The sequence below is a fragment of the Gorilla gorilla genome, chromosome 3, assembly GCF_029281585.2.
Source record: "Gorilla gorilla gorilla isolate KB3781 chromosome 3, NHGRI_mGorGor1-v2.1_pri, whole genome shotgun sequence".
NCBI lineage: Eukaryota > Metazoa > Chordata > Mammalia > Primates > Hominidae > Gorilla > Gorilla gorilla.
In genome coordinates this window covers 45,855,015-45,877,599 of record NC_073227.2, presented here as the reverse complement: position 1 = coordinate 45,877,599, position 22,585 = coordinate 45,855,015, and the positions used below count along the sequence as shown (strand labels likewise).

General features: G+C 41.7%; 1 protein-coding gene across 2 annotated transcripts in view; it reads right to left on the bottom strand.

Annotated features, from left to right (window-relative positions):
* The window catches only part of PGM2 (phosphoglucomutase 2), a 36,549-nt gene extending 14,496 nt beyond the window's left edge, over window positions 1–22,053 (bottom strand). Inside the window, exons 1-10 of one of the 2 annotated variants that reach the window (XM_019025926.3) lie at window positions 21,671–22,053; window positions 18,345–18,512; window positions 13,742–13,848; window positions 10,831–10,915; window positions 8,508–8,591; window positions 8,180–8,373; window positions 3,898–4,087; window positions 2,723–2,820; window positions 1,347–1,527; window positions 1,163–1,256 (exon numbers count right to left, since the gene is read on the bottom strand). In XM_019025926.3, coding sequence (XP_018881471.3) covers window positions 1,163–1,256; window positions 1,347–1,527; window positions 2,723–2,820; window positions 3,898–4,087; window positions 8,180–8,373; window positions 8,508–8,591; window positions 10,831–10,915; window positions 13,742–13,848; window positions 18,345–18,512; window positions 21,671–21,751 — 1,282 coding nt within the window. In that variant the 5' untranslated portion in view covers window positions 21,752–22,053. Of the gene's footprint in view, window positions 1–1,162; window positions 1,257–1,346; window positions 1,528–2,722; window positions 2,821–3,897; window positions 4,088–8,179; window positions 8,374–8,507; window positions 8,592–10,830; window positions 10,916–13,741; window positions 13,849–18,344; window positions 18,513–19,609; window positions 19,712–21,670 lie in introns of those variants that run through there. The other variant, XM_019025927.3, reaches the window with a different exon arrangement.
* Window positions 22,054–22,585: the final 532 nt, after the last annotated feature.

Genomic DNA, 22,585 nt, shown 5'->3' with positions numbered 1-22,585 from the left:
TCCTGGCTATTGCATATTAGAGGTTGTACAGTGTTGTGTGTATGCACGTTTCTCATTAATACCTTATGTTTAGGAATTTAGCCCAGTGCCTAGCCCATAGCAGGCCTTAAAGAAGTATTTGCTGAAGAACCTGCAAGATTTTCCCTCCTGGCCACATGGTGCTCAATCACTAGAGTCATGAAACTCCTTCCAGCTCATGAAATTGTTTCTAATTGTCCTAGTCAATACATATCTCTTTCTTCTCTGAATCCCAATAGTATTTGTTAGTTACATTATTCATTTTGACATCTGGCCTATACTCTTGTGTGTGATTACTTAACTAAATCTATCTAAGCTGCTGTAGGCTAAGGTCAGTGCCATCCATTTCTTTTAGAGTCACTGAGTAATAGACATGCAATTAATACTTGATAAATGAAAGAAAATCTTTCTTAAAATAAAAAGCTACGGAAAGACAAGTCTGCCAAATCTGACAATAAAAGAGCAGAACCTGAGCGATTATGCTTTGATTAGTTAAATCAGGTGTTAGTGTTGCAGAGAATATACAAATGAATATAAATAAATCTAATGCATAATAGTTTTTACTAAATTAATAGCTAAAAACGTTTGGTACAATGTGAGTTTCAAATTTCTATAGCTAGTTCTCCTTTCTGTTCATTTATACTGACAGTTTAGGACAAGGGTTTTTCTGTCATTCTGGCTGGACCTGGGTCATCCTTTTGGGTGAGTATCATTCTGATGACAGCAGCAAACCATGCCTTCCTTCTCCTTTCCTCTGGCTAGACCGTAGCATAGACCCTCATTAGCACTTTTGGAGGAGGATGGACATTAAATACCAAAGAGTTTAGGCCTGGATATTAAACATCACAGTGGAGGAAACATCACAACTCCCAAAATACATGTACCGGCAGCCAAGCATACAATATCACTGTTTTCAGTTATCCAGGCAAAGGATTCTGACATGAATGACTTGGTTGTTTTTAAGACATTCCTTTTTGCTGTAAATCATCTGAGATGTCAATTTTGGAGTAGGACAGTTCGACATTCAACCTGAGTGCTGGAGAGGCAAAATAAACCGTGTTCCACTGTGGATCTTTGAATCCCAATCCAAACCTTTTCCTTTTGCCTTGTAACCAATTCCTTAATGTTCATGATCACTTCTTACCAATAGCTTCTTCAAATGCAAATAAAACAGTTTTCCCCTGGTCTATTAGCTGTTTGGCTCTGTTTCCCATCCACTTAAAGCCAGTTAATGTTTCCTAAAGGGATAATCCAAAAGAGAAAGACATGCCTTAGATCTTCTACAGAGCGGATGAAAGGAAAATGAGTGAGTCCCAGAAACACCCTACCTCAAAATGAAAACCTTCCTTTAAGGCAATGGCCCGCAAGATTTTGGAGGAGACGGTGCTGGACAACATGTACGTGTCTTTGAGAGCACTGCGATCCTGGTTCTTCTCTTTCCAAGATGTAAAAAGCCACCAGCCCAGGAGGGCCCCCAACTCATTGCCTGAAAACACCCTCCATTCACCACTGAAAGAAAAAAAAACAACAACAACCATTCATTTCCATAATCTTAAGGAAGACTCTAAAGTGTCATGGGGATAAAACAATTTAGCAAACAACGCCTCTAAGTATTTTCTGCAAGGCTGTTCTTGTTATTCATCATCTTTAAATAACTGGTCAGAAATGTAACTGCCATTTTACAAACATCTGAGCAGCTACCATATATATCAGCCAGTTTGCCTGAACAGACATCCTGTCTTTGAAGACTGTATAAAATAAGTACGTCACACATGACACACAATGGCTCTATATTAATCTTTGGCAAAGCCTTTGGTTTTAAACATAACAAATATGCTGGCAAGATCCCCCATATATAGAGTAAGTTTTGCTATCTCAATTTCTGGACTGGTCAGTATTGCTGATTCTGAGAGGGGACAGCTCAGTACCCCTTAAGATCAAGCTCGGTCCTAAATGGTCAGAACATCAGAGAAAAGATGTGCGATTTCTGCTTCTCTTGGCAGTCCAGATGGCTAGAAGTAAATCTCACCTATCAGGACGTATCATCTTAGCTTAACTTTCTCAACACTGATATAGAATGGAACCTGTTTTATCACAATCTGAAAACCCTACCATTTCAGCAGCAGCACCCTCCTGCCCCCAAAACATCACATAGGCTACCTGACGCCCAAAATTGCTTGGGCCCTGCCTACCTTTCAACTTTAGCCCCACGTACTTCTCCTTTGTCCAAACTCTCTGGTCAGACTTGTCTTAAACACTGTGCCGATACCCCACAGGAATTCCTCCCTGGTCTGTCCAAACTACATTCAGCATCTCCTTGAAGGTACTGCTCCCTCCTAAACCCCTCAGCAAATACTGAAGCACACAGCTAGCACCAAAGTGCTTTACCCTCATTAGACACTGAGACATTACTTATAAAAAAATCAATTACAAAATGAGAAGTTCCCAAATAGGAGTTTCAATTTGAAATCTATACTGGGTTGATTTACTCTGCATTATGCTTGCCAATCACGTAATCTCCCCCCACACTAGATCTCTATCTTGCTCTCCATTAGAAGACTCTACAGGAGGTTCAGTGAAATGATCATTTGCAAAATAAATGGGAAATGTTTCCAAATAGGTCCCGTCTCCCCAGAAACATTTTACCAATGAAGAGATCATCCTTTATATGTTCTATAATATAGGTAATCACAATTAATTTTACCTGTCTTGCTTTTCTGCCACAGCAAGTCTATCAGCATCCGGGTCATTAGCTAAAACAATTCTGGCCTTGGTTTTGTCAGCCAAAGCAAAAGACAAAGTCTGAAGAAGAATATGAAAATAAAAGATTATTTAATCAAGAATCGAGCATATGGTAGTCTTTAAAAACATTCAGTTCCTTAAGAACTCAAGAGGTCTTTCCCCTCTTAGAAAGATAATATAGGACCAACCAAGACCAGCTCCAGAAGTGAAATTTAGCAAACAAAAGCTGCAGCTTGTCTTGGTTGGTCACATAGTATCTTCCTAAGTCAGAGGTCAGATAATGGGAGCATCGGTGTGTGACCCAAGCCTACCAGTGTGCCTGCTGCTCATGTGCCAGTAGGTCTGTGGTTGGACTGGTATTTCGGGGCACTGCTGTGTGATCAGCCTCACAAATAAAACAAAATAAACTGATTCTCTGAATGCCACTGCTACCCCAACCTTTAAAAATGCTACAGAAACCATAATGTAAGCAACACTTCTTCATATCAGAAAAATGACAAGAAATGAAAATCATAACCTGCTAAAATTTCACTCTATTACTGCTTCTTTTTGGCATTAAGGAGACACGGCAAATTAAATTAAATTAAATTAACTGAATTTGAAGCACCATTTAGAGCTCAGTTCTCATATCCTGATCCTGGGGTGTTTAATTTGAAAGATCCTTTAAGAAATTAATGACTAACAAATATACATACTTATTTTTTTTTTTTTTTTTGAGACGGAGTCTCGCTCTGTCACCCTGTCACCCAGGCTGGAGTGCAGTGGTGCAATCTCAGCTCACTGCAACCTCCATCTCTCAGGTTCAAACAATTCTAGTGCCTCTGCCTCCCAAGTGGCTGGGATTACAGGCATGTACCACCACACCCAGCTAATTTTTGTATTTTTAGTAGAGACAGGGTTTTGCCATGTTGGCCAGGCTGTTCTCGAACACCTGACCTCAAGTGATCTGCCTGCCTTGGTCTCCCAAAGTGCTGGGATTACAGACATGAGACGCTGCACCCAGCCATATATACATATTTCCATGCTGAAATTAGTTTTTCTTCAGCACAATGAAAACACATAAAAATGTATTTTACTTGACAGTAATAGTTTTGAATATAAAAGCAGATTTCATAATTAAAACAAAAATTAGGTTACCAAGACACCTTTCCCCTCTTCGGGATTCGGGTATTTCACTGTTGGAAACTCAGGATCCGGATCTTTCTGTTCAGGAACAGCCTCAGGAGGAACAAGGTCAAAAGCCTTGAAAGCTGACTGCACAAAGCTATGACCCACCCCATGGACAGAGGTGTGCACAAACTTCACCTTCGTCTCCCTGTTCACGCTCCTAGAATCAGACACACAGTGGAAAATAATACGAGGCAGAAACAGGGCTCTCAAAACTGCAATGTTTGCCAGAATGTACAAGACAACTGAATATCTTTCTAATTCCATTTCAGAAAAACAAAACGTATCCATTCTCTCCCAGATATATATATATTCCTTCCCTCAACATACTCAAGTTTTAAATTCTACTCTAGTTATTTTCAGCAAATCTGATGATTTCAGGTTTTGTTTTATGCATCCCATCTAGAGTGAGATACAAAGAAGAACCCCAAGCTCATGTTCCCACACAAGACTCACTGCTGGCCTGACAGGTGCCCTGACAGTGCTACAGCCAGCCCGGAACAGTTCCAGGGCTCCACATACCCACACATCCCCAAAGCGACAGGTTCCCACATGTCCTTTATCAGCTTCAGAAATGATTTTCAAAATGTCCTTTTTAACAAAATGTGTTGGGTTATCCCATACATAAAGATACAAAAACTAAAACTTTTACTTTGGGAGGCTGAGGCAGGTGGAGCACCTGAGGTCAGGAGTTCAAAACCAGCCTGACCAACACAGAGAAACCCCATCTCTACTAAAAATACAAAATTAGCCGGGCATGGTGGTGCATGCCTGTAATCCCAGATACTCGGGAGGCTGAGGCAGGAGAATCGCTTGAACCTCGGAGGCGGAGGTTGCAGTGAGCCGAGATTGTGCCACTGCACTCCAACCTGGGCAACAAGAGCGAAACTCCGTCTCAGAAAAAAAAATAACAATAATAATAAATAAATAAAACTTTTTGTTTGCCAAGTAACAATCCTGTTTGATACCATGCCATGACTTAGGGACTTTATACAGAGTAACAACAGATACCAAAATTAACAGGAGAAGTTACAGAAAACTAAAAGGCTTTAAAAACTTTCAGTGCTCTGATGGCTGGAATCTTAGGTTATTATCCATTTCTTTTGGGAATGAATAAATGAACAAGGTCTTATCTAAGAGAATTATGGTTTAAAACAAGCATACCCTGAAAATAAAATGCATCTGGGAAAATAAATATGTAAGATTACGGAGGAAAAATCTGGAAAAACAACTCTCTTGGATTTTGAAATACATAATAAACCTATAGTAATTAAAACAGCTTGGTACTAGATATAAAAAGGCAGATTAAAGGAACAGAATAGAGAGTTCAGAAGTTGATCTAATTTGAAATGGGAAATGAACACAGAAGTAATAATGCTGAGTGGTTAACATGCTCTGGAGTCAGACTCTGAATTTAAATCCTGGAGCTCTGCCATCTATAAGCTGTGTGACTGTTGGCTATTAACCACTCTTCCTTGTAGTTTTTTCATCTATAACATGCATGATAATATACCAGAATTTACTGGCATTACTCTGAGGATTAAATGAAATTACATGTTGACCGGGCACAGTGGCTCACTCCTCTAATCCTAGCACTTTGGGAGGCCGAGGCGGGTGGATTGCTTGAGCTCAGGAATATGAGACCAGCCTGGGCAACATGGTGAAACCCTATCTCTACAAAAAAATACAAAAAATTAGCAGAGCATGGTGGTGCACACCTGTAGTCCCAGCTACTCAGAGGGCTGAGGCAGGAGCATTCCCTGAACCTGGGAGGTCAAGGCTGCAGTGAGCCAAGATCATGCCATTGCACTGCAGCCTGGGTGACAATGTGAGACCCTGTCTCAAAAAAAAGAAAAAAAATGACATGTGAAGGGCCTCCAGCAGTTATCTGATATATAATAAGCACTTGATTAATGTTAGAAATTGTTGCATAAAGGTGACCTTTCCAATTAGTCAAAAAAAAAAAAAAAGAAAGATTCTTCCATTGATGTTGGTACAACTGCAAACCTTTTAGAAAAAATCTAATCTGCTTTCCTACTTCATGCCCCACATAAAATTAAAAATCACTAATGAAACAAAAGATTTAAATATTATAAAACACAAACATGAAAGTTCTAGACAAAGAACAAGGGAAATTTTTTGCATTACTTTAATAATTTTGTTATAGAGCATGTCTTCCTAAGCATGACATAAAACCCAGAAGCTATAAAATAAGACTAATAAATATTATACAAATTTTTAAACAGTTCAGCAAATAGTTTCAATAAAAAATTCCAAAGACAACAGAGGAGAAAACATCTAAAAAATATATATTATATATATTTTATATGCATATATGTATATATATAATATGTATATATGTATATATATTATAAACAAAGATGTTTATAAATATAAAAGGTGAACAAATACATAGAAAATATAGGTTAATTAAAGAATACAAATAAAAGTGAGCTATTACTTTCAACTAGCAAATCAGGAAAAATGAGAAATTGGATCACAGAGCAGGAGGAAATGTAGGTATCATATGCTGTCAACATCTACTGCTGGTGGGAGCACCAACTGGTATATTTTTGGAGGTCAATTTGCTAAGCACTATCAACTTTGTGAATGCACATACAATTTTGATGCCAGAAAGTTATCTTACGGATACACATGCGCACACACATGCACGTGCATGCACGCGCGCACACACCCACACACATACTCAAGCAACTGTGCACAAGGGGAGTTAACTCCCAAGCTACCTGGAGTGGAAAAGCAGAAATGCCTCATTCTTCGTGAAGTTAAATCAGAGGGGCAGAGGGAAAGTTCACAGACGTATTTTGTCTGGACTACACACCATTGAAAAAAATGGTCCAACACGTAGGAATTAGGAGATTTCACACACAAAATCCAGGTTTCCAGTTATTTTGGGAAGAGGAGAACTCAGATGATCTGGCAACTGGGACCTATATTTTCATGTGGGCAACACTCAGCTGGCATGGCTGCTCCCTTCAGGCGGGACTGGGCTTTCATACTCTGCACTGGAGTGGGCACCATCAGCTGATCCAACAAATACAGTATCAAAGACAAACCTACGAGTTCAGTTTCTTTGAATCAGTGGTTTCTTGCTAGGGGGACAATCAGGAGGGGTGGGACCTACAGCATACTCAAGCAGACACTACTGTCACTCTGCTACACCTCTTCCTACCTGATGGTAAGGACTGAGTCTGTGTCACTGAGTTAAATACACCGGTGCAGCAGCCTTTAAGACAGAAAGTCAGGACTAATAGGGACTAACATAGGAAGGTGTCCATGACAAATTAATTGGGGGGAAAAGCGCACAGAACAAACCACACACACACACACACACACACACACACACACACAAATATTCCTATTTATGGTTTTGAAGTATATTATACATACACACACACACACACACACACATGTATATATATATATATACGCTTGCATATGCACAGAAAATTTTTGGAAAGATAGAAAAATACCAGTGTTTGCTATTCAAGACTTTTGAGCAAGTTTTAAAAACATACATATACACACACACACACACACACACACACTTACATGTATGAATATGTATGAATCACATACATGTATGGAATCTATAACAGGTCAGCAAACTATGGCCTATGGGCAAGCCACCCACTTCTGTCTGCACTCCTTCGCCGACATTTCATCTATGATGGCTTTTGTACTAAAACAGCAGAGTTGAGTAGCTGAGAAAGAGTCTGTGTGGACCTCAAAGCCAAAAATATTTACTATCTGTCCCTTTAAGAAAAGTTTGCCAAGGCTTGATCTACAGCCTCTAAAATCAGATGCAGCTGGGTGGCCGTGGTGGCTCATACCTGTAATCCCAGCACTCTGGGAGGCCAAGGCTGGTGGATCATTTGAGGCCAGGAGTTCAAGACTAGCCTGGCCAACATGCCAACACCTTGTCTCTACTAAAAATACAAAAAAATTAGCTGGGTGCAGTGGCTCACGCCTGTAATACCAGCTACTTGGGAGGCTGAGGCACAAGAATCGCTTGAACCCAGAAGGCAGAGATTGTAGTGAGCCAAATCGTGCCACTGCACTCCAGCCTGGGTGACACAGTGAGACCCTGTCTCAAAATAAGTAAATAAAATAAAATCAGATGCAGCTGTAGTACATGAACAAATTAAAGAGAAAAACTTCACGAACACTGATAGAATTTGGCTGAATCACATTAACTCACTTAAGGTCAGTGAAGACACAATTCGTTTACCTGTGGAAACAGTACTTTTTAAGGTCTTCAAAGTAGTCATTATTGATGGAAGCACTCGGATTGTGAAGAAGTGGACTGCTATCAATTAAAGAATCGTCCCAAGCTTGAGGCCACGGTTCTAGATTTTCTTCAATAGCTTGAGAAATCCCTTTATCGTGAGGAGAAATGATCTGAGCTCCATTATCCCAATAGACCTAGAGGACCCAGGAACACATTCAGAAGGTTTACAGTTAATGGAAATAAGGCACCTATTACCTACGGTCCCAAAAATTACAGATACAGGATTCCTACAGAAGGATGTACGTGTGGAGTAGAAAAAGGAAAATACCTTATAACCATTATCCTGCTTTGGATTGTGAGATGCAGTTATCATGATTCCAGCACAAAGTTTCAAATGTGATACTGTGAAGGGCTGTAACATAGCAGGAAACAAGAACAAACAGTTTTTAACAAAAATAACCAGATATCCTTAAAATGTCTATTTTATACTGTTCATGCCAACTTGCTCCCTTTAATAAACATAATATATAAATAGCATAATATTTTTGAGCCACACCCCAGCAGTATGCAATTACCCTTAGAATTAACTGGCTGCTCATAATTCCAGGATGTATTTCCTAATAAGAAAGGTGAGTAATTTCCTCAGTGCCTTCTCATTCCATCTTCTACTTGGTAGAGCTAGAAAATTCTTCAAACACAACGATGGTCTAAGCCTCCATTCCAATGCTTTCAATGCGTCTACCTGAGACAGAAGTTTGTGGATTCAGTTTACCCCCTCCAACTGCTTCTCCCTCTCCTCCTTTCTCATTTGCTTTTAAGGAAAACATTGAGGAAAACACTGGGGGGCTGGGGGTGGTGTCTCACGCCTGTAATCCCACCACTTTGAGAGGCCAAGACAGGTGGATCACTTGAGGTCAGGAGTTCAAGACCAGCCTGGCCAACATGGTGAAACTCTGTCTCTACTAAAAATACAAAAAAATTAGCCAGGCATGGTGGTGGGTGCCTGTAATCTCAGCTACTTGGGAGGCTGAGGCAGAAGAATCACTTGAACCTGGGAGGTGGAGGTTGCAGTGAGCCAAGATCCTGCCACGGCACTCCAGCCTGGGAGACAAGAGTGAAACTATGTCTCAAAAAAAAAAAAAAAAAAAAAAAAAGTTGAGGGAATGGAGAATGCTCTTACAGGTTCCTCATTTATCTCTCACTCCAGGGCTAAATATTTATATTTCAACTTAGCTCCCATCTCTACTACTTCCCAAAATGGGAGAAGGGGTTGGATTATTCCCCCTACTGCGGCAAATGACACTGATTATACACAGGCAACCTGAGATTTAAATCGTCCGTCCCCTCCACCCTTTCACCAATAATCACTGCAGTCATTGAACACCCTGGAAGTTATGTCACATCTCTCAGGTGTTCTGGGCCAAAGAAAAGGGGAGGACAACTCCTCAGTGTGGGCAGAGGATCATGACACACTGGTTCAATTCATGTCTGACATAAAATTAATAGCTATTAACACTTAGTACAGAAGGTAATTAGGATGCTTGAATACATGACAATTTTTCCATCAAACAATGAAACCTGAACTACATTTAGATGTGAATAGAGTGTCTAGCAGGTTATTTACAGCCTAGGGGTGCTGCATCTACCTGTCAGTGCACTAGAGCCGGCAAACACAAAATGAATTGGAACCTCCTTCTGTAGCGATACAGTCTCATTTCTACTAGATGTGACTAACTGCATCCAAATCACATTTTCCAAAACATATTCTCAGCATCTGGCCCAGCTCTTAAAAGTTTTGTCTATGTCAAAGCAACAACTGTCATAGTCCCTACTGTCTTCTTCTTTAGATTGTGCTACATAAAGGATTTGATGAAAGTCTTACTCAAATATGCCGAGCATGCTCTCTGTACTAGCCACGCATAGTATTTAGAATAAAACATTTGTATAAAACAGGGGTGTGCCAGCTTGTCAAAAATATTCATGACAAGACAGGGTTTGAGGTGAATTCAGATTTCGACACAAGAAGTTTCCTAATTGTGATAGCTGAGAAAAAGAACTACAAACCAAATTTAAAAACAGAGAAAAGGCCGGGCGTGGTGGCTCACGCCTGTAATCCCAGCACTTCGGGAGGCCAAGCTGGGTGGATCACCTGAGGCCAGGAGTTCGAGACTAGCATGGCCAACGTGGTGAAACCTCGTCGCTACTAAAAATGCAAAAATTAGCTGGGAGTGATGGCAGGCACCTGTAATACCAGCTACTTGGGAGGCTGAGGTAGGAGAATTGCTTGAACCCGGGACCCAGAGGTTGCAGTGAGCCAAGATCGTACCATTGCACTCCAGCCTGGGCAACAGAGCGAGACTCTGTCTCAAAAAAAAAATTTGCTGACTCTCTCGAATACCCTTAGAATGCAAACAAAAGGAAAACTGCAATTTAAAAAAACCAATTCCAATGAATCAAAAGTTGAATACCAGAGAAATATTACTAAGATGTGGGAGAAACATTCCAGGAGAGAAGGAAATGCCTCATACATGCCAAGGAACTCCTCTGTCATTCAAACAGTCCAATCCCAATAGCCCTAAAGACTATAAAATTCAGCCAAGTCCCATCCCTGATCATGTGACAGGAAATTATGAAAGGAAATGGCTACTTACCACAAAGGGGGTTGGCGTTATATCAGAAAAGAGGTACACAGGAATCCCCTGACTGATAAATGTGGTTGCAGCAAGTCGGGCAAACCTGAGAATGCAGAGTGACAGGGAAGAAAACGAGAGTTGAGTGATCAGGACTGTGAGTGATGGAAAGAAGGAAATGAATGCTGAATGTTCTTCAGGGTGAATGCAGCATCCAGATCAAGGACAGCATTTATTATAATCTTTACCCTGGCATGGGACAGTAAAGCTGGAGGACTCTCAGGAGTCATCTCATTTCACTCTTTTGTTTTATAGAAATGGCACTAAAGCCAAGAAAGGCCAGGCCCCTTTCCCCGGTTCTAACAGCCACTTAGTGGCAGAGCCAGGCTGCTTCCTGGCCTTTCAGCTCTCTGTCTATCTCAGTGGTTCTCAGCCAGGGCAAGTCTGCACCTTCTCCTTCCAGGCATCTGAAATGTCTCGAAACATTTTTGCTTGTCACGCTGGGAAATGGAGAGAGTTGCTACTGGCAGCTAGTAGGGAGAGGTCAGGGGTGCTGCTGAACACCTTACAATGCACCCTACAACCACAACGAAAGATCATCCAGCCACTGTGCAGTCACATGTCAACAGTGCAGAGGCTGAAAATCCCAGCCTAAGCCTATCACAATCCAGCGGACACCACACAGACTGGAATTTGATTAGAGATTGCTTTATTTGAAATATAAAGACATCCTGGAGTACGCATGTGTCTACACACACACACACACACACACACACACACACACCCATACACATATATACATCTTGGTTCCAATCAGCCTTTGAAAGAAAACTTAATTCTTTGACATTTTTCTCAACTTCCACAGAAACTTGCTTAGGGCAAGACACAGAAAATGGCACCAAATCTTCCTTCAAGCTGGTGTAAAATATCAAGCTGGTGTAAAATACGTTACCACAAATAAATGAGTGATTTACTTAGAATGAACAACATTATACCACCCCTGTGAGTTAAACAATCAGATCATTCTTACTCTCCCCAAATACTTCTTCAGCACTAGCTTCGCCAACACTATTCTGAAGGCTGGCTGGGGCACAAAGAGCAGATCTCCACTCTCTCTCTCTGTTACAAATGTGCACAAAAAAATGCAATGCGTTCTCTGCATATACTTAACAGTTACTGCTTACGTTCCCCACCAGATATTTAAAATTGGAAGGTTAAAGGATAAACATCTCCTTGGGCGAAATTCAGAAACTGCAATAGTTTCCAACTCCTTACGAAGATTCCATTCACTCATCATGAATATTTTACCATGTGTTGGTTAAACACTTACATTATGATCTCTAAATGTCTCACGCGTTACAGGTGATAGAGAGTAGCCTTGAGTTCCACTCCATCCCATCCCATCAAACTCTGAGACGTGAACCATAAGCTTAAATCAGTAACATCACTCACTTTAAGGAAATGATATGGCTCCAAGGCCAGGGCAAAAAAATCTGTACCTTAATTGATAATGTTAACATATCTCCGAAGGTTATATCAACCAGAAGCAGGGCAGTCAGCCCAAAATGAAGAAATTTACGCAGCTCAGCAGACAGATTTAGCCACATACGTGCACTGTGCATGCTCTGAGCAAAGGATCTGACTTGCCCTGGGGCGGCAGAGGAACATGGTCACGATTTAGTTCTAACTGTACATCCACTAACTGTAAATGACAAGCTGATATGCTGGTTTATACCACATCATTCTCTTGTGAATGTAGTTCACGTGCATCTATCCCCCAGAGCTATAACTTTTCTCTTGCTTTATTGACAAAAATCACATTTTTGAGCTGCAAAGCTAAAGACTAAAAATCTTATGACCTCCTGAGTTGAACCTGGGGCTGATGCCACCTGGTGATTTTCCCCGGCTATGCACCCTTCCTCACGGCCACACGTTTGTCCCCACGAGTGCTTCTGTCTTAGATTGGAAGCTCCTGATGGGCAAAGATAGGACTCTATAAACTCATCCAGCTCTGTAAAGCTAATAAGACTTTTCATTAATATTCAATATGTATAATTCTAAGCTACTACTAATACTGATACTCTAGAATGATTAAAAATTCATCATAACAGAGGAAGTGTTCAAGTAAAAAAGAGGGTTATGTAACATGGTTAAGGGCAGGGGTTGGTAACTACAGCCCATTTTGTAAGTAAAGTTTTACTGGAACACTGCCATGCTCCTGTGTTTATGCAGTCGATGGATGTTTCTCTGCTTCATGGGAGAGGTGAGTAGTGGTGATGGGAATCATGTGATATGCAATGTGTATGATATCCACTATTTGCCCTTTAGAGAAAAAGTTTGCTGACCCCTGGTACTAGTGTCCTTAGGCTTAAATTGCGACTCCTCCTTTCACATTATAATCTCAGGGTAAAGAGATAAAAGTACATACCTTACACGTTGCTGTGAGGATAGAATGAGTAAATACATAAGTGTCTGGTTCATAATCAGCACTCAAACGATTGCTGCTATTACTATTATCATTGTTACCATCAGCATCATATGCCTTCAGCTACATAAGAGAGTCCCATTGGTTTGAGAATGTTTCAGAAATGCAGCTTGACGTGGGCATTCAAGAGAGGGAAGGGGGTCATGAGGTTTATGAATAGCAGGGTAAAAATTATGTATAAAAAGGCAAATGAGAGGGAGAAATAATATTGCCAGTTTAAGAAATTTCTTTCTTTTAGCTAGGTATTACATTCTAAATTGTCTAAATAATTTTATTTCCTTAACCTACTGTAAAACCAGAATCTTTAAAAGTTGGCAAGAGAATTTACCCATTGTTTTTACAGTTAAGCAATGAGGCTAATGAATATATTAAAGTCAAGTTATTGAGATGGTGATAAAACTGCAAAATAAATTATAAAAACATCATTTTGTAAAAATGTTTAAATACCTTCTGCTGCTACCCCCACTGGATGGATGAGCTCGGGCGTCAAAGCTGATCACGATGCCTTTCTGCTTTAAGTCACTGAACTGTTTTTCCAGGTATCTGCAAAATCCCTACAAATACACCATAGATTTAAAAAGTATGTTTTAACATATTTTTATATATACCATATAGAAAAATTAGCCAAAAATTAAGTTTTCTCAAATTTCATAGAACACTATAGGAGAGAGGGAAAAATTCATCTCAGTAAGGAAGCAAACTGAACAATAATAAAATAACAGCTTTGTTTATTATCTATGTTTTTGTATTGGGCACTGTGTTAGTCATTGATCACTTAGTAGCTGTTATCTCTAACCTCAGATCAACTTTGTTAGGAAACCTCTTTTTTTTTTTTTTTCCAGAGACAGGGTCTTGCTCTGTTGCCTAGGCTGGAGTTGCAATGGCACAATCATAGTTCACTGCAACCTTGAATTCCTGGGTTTAAGCAATCCCCCCCTACCTCAGCCTCCTGAGAAGCTAGGACCACAGGTGCATGCTACCAGGCCCAACTAATTTTTAAAAATTTTTTGTAGAGACAGGGTCTTGCAATGTTGCCCAGGTTGGTCTTGAACTACTGTCAAATAATCCTCCTGTCTTGACCTCCCAAAATGCTGGGATTACAGGTGTGGGCCACTGCACCTGACCAGAAAACCCATTTTATAGATGGGTAAAATAAGCCTCAGAGAGGCACAGTGACAGTTTCAGATATTCGAGTAGCAGAGCCTGGATTTGTATCCAGGGCTGGTGAGAGGTAGTTCAGTGTAGGGCTTAAAAGCACATACTCTAGAAGCACAATCTGAGAATTTGTACTCCACGCTGCCACCTACAAGCAAACGACAAGTTCCTTAATTTCTTGGTGCCTTAGTTTCCTCTTCTATAAAACAGGAATAACAATCATACCTACCTCATAAGGAGTAAATGAATGAAAACATGCAAAGTGCTGAGAATTCAACACCAACTAAGTACTATATTAAGTGTTTGCTGTTTTAAGCATTATTTTTGTTGTTATTTTCCTTCAAAGCCATATAAAACAAAGAGAACTCTGGTTGATTGGGCAAAAATAATGATTCATTTTATATTATTTATTTCACTTTTGCTAAAGGAAGTCTTATTAAAATATACATAACTCTTTTTCTTTTGAGATGGGGTCTCACTCTCTCCCATGCTGGAGTGCAGTGACACGATCATGGTTCACTGCAGCCTCAATCTCTCAGGCTCAAGTAATCCTCTCACCTCAGCCTCCTGAGGTGCTGGGACTACAGGCACATGCTACCATGTCTGGCTAATTTTTAAAAAACAATTTTTGTAGAGATGGGATCTTGCCATATTGCCCAGGCTGGTTTCAATCTCGTGGGCTCAAGCAACCTCCTGCCTTGGCCTCCCAAAGTGCTGGGATTACAGGCATGAGCCACCATGTCCAAGCCATAATTTTTATTTTGGGTAGGAGGGGATACATCACAGTCTTGTTGCCAGAGCAAAGCTAATTTAGAATGCCTTTAGCTTTTCCTTGACAAATACATGGCACTGGGATTATCTTCTGAGGCTGAGTGATACAAGGAAATAAGGCCATGTGTATTGGTTTTGTGGGTTCCCCAGAAGGTACCCAGATGCCTGATACTTCAAGACTTACAACAGTGACAGTACCCCTCTTCCTGCTCAACCCTTGAGCTGTGGCCCCAATGCTCCATGGGGCAAAAAAGCATTCACATCTCCAGATTCTCTAAAAATCTCGGAGGCCTGCTGAGGATGAGGACCTGAAAGAATGGCCAAGGGAAAAGGGAATTCTTATTCTAGATGAAAGACTCAGTGGGGGAAGACGGAGGTTTTCAGAAATAAAATGTTATTATAAAACATAAGAAGCAAGTTTATGTGTATCACCTTCAAAAAGTAGAACTAAGACCAATATGTAAAGTCTACAGAAAGGCAGATTTTGGCTTAAAATAATGAAACCATCTTTTAATGACAATAGTCCAAAGATAGAATGGCCTCTTTCAGAGGACAGTGAGTTTCCCATCACTGGTATGCCATGGCTAAATTAAATAATCTACGAACACAGAACCCAAAATAGAACATAAATAGAGCATAAATTAATTGGCAGGAGGAAATTATAACCTCTATCAATGAGGCAAACAATACAGAAGTTTCCTCCAGTCTCTGTCCTGTTTCCTTTGACATATTTTTGAATCACATACATCTGCTTCTTAAATGAACCAGGCAAACGTTGGGGTACCTCAGAATGAGGCTCCACACCCAGAGACCAGCAGGAAGGGCCCCTATGCCACCATGAAAGTCTGATCAGTGAAAAGTGACAAATATATTTGCATATCAGCATTCTGCCAGGGAACACTACCCAAGACTGGGCAGAAACCTGGGTTGTTTGTTCTGGGAATCCTCTTGCCTCTAATTTTGAATCCACTCCTAAGATTTTAAAGATATATTTGCTGCTCAGATAAAACTATCTTAACTCTTCACATCTCTGTCTCCTATTACAAGTGTCCAAGAATAGGCTGAATGAGCACTTCAGAGTGGTGGGGTCGTGGAGAAAATTATCCCAAGTGGTGTCTGGTTGAATTAGATGACCTTTAGAATACTGATCATCTATGTTTACCACCGGGTTTACCCCCAGAGGAGCGAATTCTAGGAGAAAAATGGGTAAAATAGTCCTTAATGAGAATGCATTTCATTATTCTCAGAAACTAGATGTAGAAAAATACAGGGGAAAAAGCTCTAGGTTAATCTAGAATCCCTTAGAAACCCCTAACAATTAGGCCCAATGGCAGGTGTAACCAACTGGATTGTCCAAAGATGGCCCCAGTAATATAAGCCATCTCACATGTTCCTCTTACAATGTGACATTAATGCTCCTTTAATGAGAAGTGGGTATCTATGTGCCCTCTCCTTGAATATGAGACAGCCTTATTGACTCACTTTTAACAAACCGAATATGGTAGAAGTGACACTGTGTGACTTTCAAAGCTACGTCATAAAAGTCAGCACAGCTTCCAATTGGCACATTCTCTCTCTCTCCCTCTCTGGATACTTCATTGAAAGCCAACCACCATGTTATAAGGAAGTCCAGGCCACATGAAGGGGTTCCAACCCCAGCTAAGATCCCAGCCAATAGCCAGTAATAATTTCAGACGTGTGAATGAAGGTGCCTTCAAATGATTCCAACCTCCAAACTGGCCCAGATGGTGCTGAGTGGAGCAGAGACAAGCTGTCCCCACTGAGTTCTACCAAAATTGCAGATTTGTGAGCAAAATAAATGTGGTTGTTGTTTTAAACCATTATGTTTTCAATGATTTGTTACATAGCCCTAGTAACTGGTACAGAAGGCAACCTTATTCAGCAGCACAGTTCCTATGTTATCCATGAACCAAACAGGATTCCCATACTTAACCCATTCTAAGTCTTTCCTCCAGCATCTTAGGGAGCCCTATTGCTTAATAACAATTTGTGACCAGGAGTTCCCATGGCAATTCTTTTTTTTTTTTTTTTTTTTTTTGAGACAGAATCTTGCTCTGTTGCCCAGGCTGGAGTCCAGTGGCACAATGTCGACTCACTACGACCTTGCCTTCCGGGTTCAAACAATCCTTCCGTCTCAGCCTCCCAAGAAGCTGGAATTACAGGTGCACACCACCACGCCTGGCTAATTTTTGTGTTTTTGGTAGAGACAGGGTTTCACCATGTTGCTCAGGCTGGTCATGAACTCCTAGGCTCAAGTGATCCGCCTGGCTCAGCCTCCCAAAGTGCTGGGATTACAGGTGTGAGCCATCGCGCCTGGCCCCTGTGGTAATTCTATACCCTTAGATAAGCTTTCCTTGTTGGAGTTTTGTTACAACATGCCCAGCTCTGCCTTTTACACTGGGATGTATACATGAGGCACATGTAATCACTATTAGGCAATTTTTTCTAGCCTTTCTTTTCCCACAATTAAAGTGACATTCATCATCAACAGGTCTAAGGTGAAGAAATACTGATGTGAATAATCTGTTCTATTTCATTTCCCTCATAAACAGTACTGCCAATACCCAGTAGAACCACTTCTGTTTTGTCAAATTATCTCCTTCCTAAAAGCTGGGTCTAGATTCTGACAAAAATATTCACAAATTAAGACAGACTCAATCCATACTATAAAACAAAGGAGAATAGGCTCTTGGTAATTCCGGCAGTTAGAAAAGCTTTTTAGCACTTGCTATGTAATCATGGCAAAAATTACAGGGCCTTAAAAGTTGTCAGCTTAGTTGGTGCATTTATACTGGAATGAAAGCTCCATGAGAGAATCTGTTTGTTCGAGTCATTCTTATATCCCCAATGCTGGCACATGGTAGGTACTCAATAAGTGTGTTAAATGAATGAATGAATGAATGGATGGATGTCTATATGAGTCCTGAATAAGTGCTACTTCGACCTACTGTGCAAGCCTTACTTTGTGGAGTAAATGGTGGTGACTTCCTGTGTCTAGCCAAGCTGATAAGACATGTCTATAATTAGAATAAATTAGGTCTGTCAAATAGAAAATGAGCTAGGGGATACATTGAGTTACTAAGAATTATAAAAAACACGGTACCTGTGTAGTCTGGATGATGGTCAAGTCATTCATATGAGAAATTCCAGGTCCCATTGCAGCTCGGAGGCCAGCTGTCCCAAACTCCATTCGGGCCCCAAAACATTTTCGTAGTTCTTCTTTATTACCTTCTGCTATTAGTCGTTTCACTGCCTCCAAAGTTAAGGAATTCTGAAAAACAAAAATGTATAGACACAGCCAGAGAAGTGAATGAAAAATCAGAAATGTAAAAAAACTCACAATCATTCTAATCTATAGAAAAAATATATATATATGTATATATGTAGACCTTTCAATTTTCGGATGCTTTTGAAATCTGAAATATGAAGTCAGTTTGACATTATAATGTAAGTGTTCTTTTCTTTCCTGTCAAGGTAAGCACTTTTGGAGAAATGGAAGTAGAGATTTTAGCATATGAGTCTAACCCCCAGAATGGAATCCCAGAATACCACTTGCCAACTCTAGGTGCTTGTGCAGATTATTTCAGTTCTCAAATTCTGTTTCCCTATTTGCAAAATGGGAATAATCTAGAACCTCCCTTACACGATTTTTAAGGTTTTAAGGTGGTTTACTTCAAATTAATGTAAAATATCTTTCTCTACCTGGCATTTAGTTGTGATTAAATGTCCATTTTTTTCCCTAATGCCCTCAAATTTTCCAGAGTGATAGATTACACAACTTAAGTCAAAACCTTACTTTTGTAATGTTTTATAATTCATACCAGGCATTCACATACCTGGTCAAGTTTGAATATTGTAACATCTTCAAGAAGTAGACAAATAACAGAAACCCAATTTTATAGATGGGGAAGCCTCAGAGATTGGGCGACTTGCTTAAATTGCAAGATAAACATTAATCTAGTGCCTTTTCTATAACATTAACTGCTTCAAATAGACGCTAACATGATTCATTTAAGTTCATTATACATTGCCCTATTTTTTTTTTTGTATGGTAGTTGCAGAAAATGTTATGGTTGGAGAAAAATAATGACAATCACATTAATTTCATATGAGACTTTTAAGTTATGAATTCAGGAAAACAACAGAGGAAGGACTTTATATTCCTGTTTTACAGTCATTATCCATTTAGATGAGCACTCACGCAGGACGTGGCCATTTAATTAAACTTTGAAATACTACTGCAATAAAACCTTGGCTTTCTGGAATTAAGCCCACATTTCCAGATTGTGGCAGATTCAATGGGAATCAAGTAAACCCCATCTTTTTTGGTGAAAAACAGCAGATGCTAATTACAGAACACAGTCTTACCTATCAGATTGTCAGGTGCCCCAAAGAAAGGCTCAGATCAGGTACATAAAAGAGGCTCAAAAAAGAGCCTCAATAAATATTAGTGGAGTGAATCAGAAAACACGGACTTCACTGCCACACTCAGTATCGAGTGATCCTCCCTTCTTCATAGTGTAGGTCTGGAAAATCTTAACTGGTCTTTGATATCTATGAAAGACCAAGTAGCCTGAGAGAAACAAAGGAGACAGACAGGTAAGAATGACAAGTCAAGAGGACAGCAGGATCAGAATCAGCCCTGGCAGTGACCAAAACTGACAGCAGAGAAAAGAGCAGGGATGAATGCACGGTGGAAACACAGAGGGCATCTGCCAGGGTGCCTTGCCTATCGCCGGGGGTAGTCAGACTAGAGGGCTGCAATGCTTTTAGCTGGTGGGAGGTTCACTGGAGAATGAATGGGCTTCTTCTCAGGTGCCAGTCTCAAAGCAAAGAAGAAATTAACAGAGGATAGAACATGAGAAGTGATTAAAAAAAAAAAAAAGGACATCTCATCTCTACCCAGAGAAATACAATCTTTCTACACACAGATGCAACACTGTGTAGAAATTAGATTGTTTTCTTCTTCTCCTTTTTCTTCTTCTTCTCAGAGAAAGTGCATTATGAACTCTGACTTCAAAAGAATTCTGTACTCTGCAAGCTACAAGTTATCAGAAATGGAAACATTTTTCTTCCCTTGAGAATCACGAAGTTATCTTCCCAGGAAAAGAAAAACGCCCCCAAGGAGTTGCCAATAGCATCCTGGAAATGGGATTTGCCGACATTTTATTTGTAGGGGCCAGAGAATGGTAAATAAAGACAAAGACCTGACCCCTACTGACCTTGTAATCTGCTTTGTTCATTCAAGTATTTCAGTGACCTACTATGTGTCATGCACTATGCCTATGCCAGGCACTACAAACCAAGGTAGTGAGAATAGAGAGGCCTGGCCACATAATTTATGGAGGTCCAGTGCACAATGAAAGTGGGTGACCTCTTGTTTTACCACTAAGATTTTCAAGACAGGACAGCAGGACATTAAAACAACAGTGGGCCCTTCGAGGAGCGCGAGTCCTGTGAGACTGCAGGGGTCTCTCGCCCCTGAAGTCGGCCCTGGAGACAGACATTAAACAAACCTACAAACAAGTGTTTTTGGAGTTTTTTGTTTTTACCATTTGTAGTAAGAGCTATAAAGGAAAATAACAGACCGTTTAGAGTGAATATTAGGGATAAATAATTTAACGCTTCGGAGCCAAGGAAGGACTCTCTACGTAAGCCACATTTAAGTTCAGGCACAAAATATGAGTCACAACGGGAGAAACAAGTTCAGCAGGAGAGCAGCGAGGGACATTCCGAGAAAACCTAACAGCAAGCAGAACAGGTCGAAAGGGCGAGACGCAAGTTTAGAGAGGAGAGGGAGTGATGTCCAGAGCTGGGTTCCTGATTCTAAGAAACGGAATGAAGAGAGAGAAAACCGTGCTGTGTCCCAAGTGTGCCTCCCTGGCAGCCAAAGTTCTAAGGGGGACTCCTGAAGCCAGGCGGGCCCACCCGGGAGGACAACCCACGTTTGTAACCAAGCCCTCGGGATGGGAGGACCGGACCAGAACGCTGCTCTGCAAAGGTCTCAGCGGCCAAAGGAATACGCGGGACGGAGCGATTCTGGGTCCATGGGGATGCACAGCCGACTACCGACGACGAGCCAGCGGTCTGAGTGACAGTAAGGCGTGTGCCCCTCAACTAGACAGCGTCCAGGGTCTGGCCGCGCTTACACCACCCTGGCTCGCTCCTCTACTCCGAACTTGCAGTCCGGCCGGCCGGATGGCTGGTTTCGTCCGGGGACAAGCCTTCCCGGCCTAACTCTGAACGTGCCACATGCCGGCCAGGCCGAAGGAAGCCTAGCAGCGGCCGCACGCTCCTGGGTCTTCCCGGGGGAGAAGCGGGATGCACTGGGCGGGAAGGCAGCTCAGGCAGAGCAAGCAGCGCCGCGCCTGGAGAGGGCAGAGCACCCGGCCCCGCTCCAGGCGCTCCCCGCCTGCTGGTGCCCCTCACCTTGTCCCAGCGCAGCCACTGGGCCGTCTCCTGGTCCAGCCGGGCGTCCTCGCCTAGACCGCTGCCTTCTGGAGCCGCCATCTCTGAGCCTGTGCTACCGCGGCAGAGGGAAGCAGGCGGTGAGGTCTCCCTTCCGGCCCGGCCCCAAGACGTGGAGGCGGAGGCCGGGGCGGGGAGAGCCGCGGCGGAGCCAGTCGGTCCGGGGGAAAGTGACGCGCGCCGCGGCGGGCACGCCTCCTTGCCGTTTGCGGGTGCGCTGCTGGGGGTGGGAGTGAGCGAGGAGGAATTGCGGGGCTAGGGTGGGTTGCTGGAACCTGGTACGTGTGGGAAGGCTTTGCCATCGTCTCTGATGCATCCAGGCTACAGCCAGCCGTCAGTTCCTGCTGCGCGCCAGGCACATGTCAGATGCTGGGATACCAGGAAGTGCACCCCGATAGGGGCCTGAAGACTATGTAGAAACTCAGAGGGTCAAGAACAGCCAGAAAAAATCTTGAAAAAGAAAAGCAAAGTAGGAAGACCAGTGGAACATAAGATAGAGACCAGAAACAAAAATACACGTGTATGGACAATTTATTTCAGAGGCGGGGCTGCAGAGCACAGGAAGAAACTATTTTTGGTTAATGGTGCTCGGTCAACGGGATATCCACGTAGGGAAAAGAAAAAAGGGAACTTGGCCCCCTACCTCCCATCACACACAGCTCTGAACTCCAGATCAATTGTAGCTCTAAGTGCGAAAGGTAGTGTAGCAGGACGAGCCGCAGACAAAACTCCTCAGACACCGGATTAAAGAAGGAAGAGGTTTTTACTCGGCCGGGAGCGTCGGCAGACTCGCGTCTTAAGAGCCGAGCTCCCTGAAAAAGAAATTCCTAGCCATTTTAAGGGCTTACAACGCTAAGGGGTCTGTCTACGTGAAAG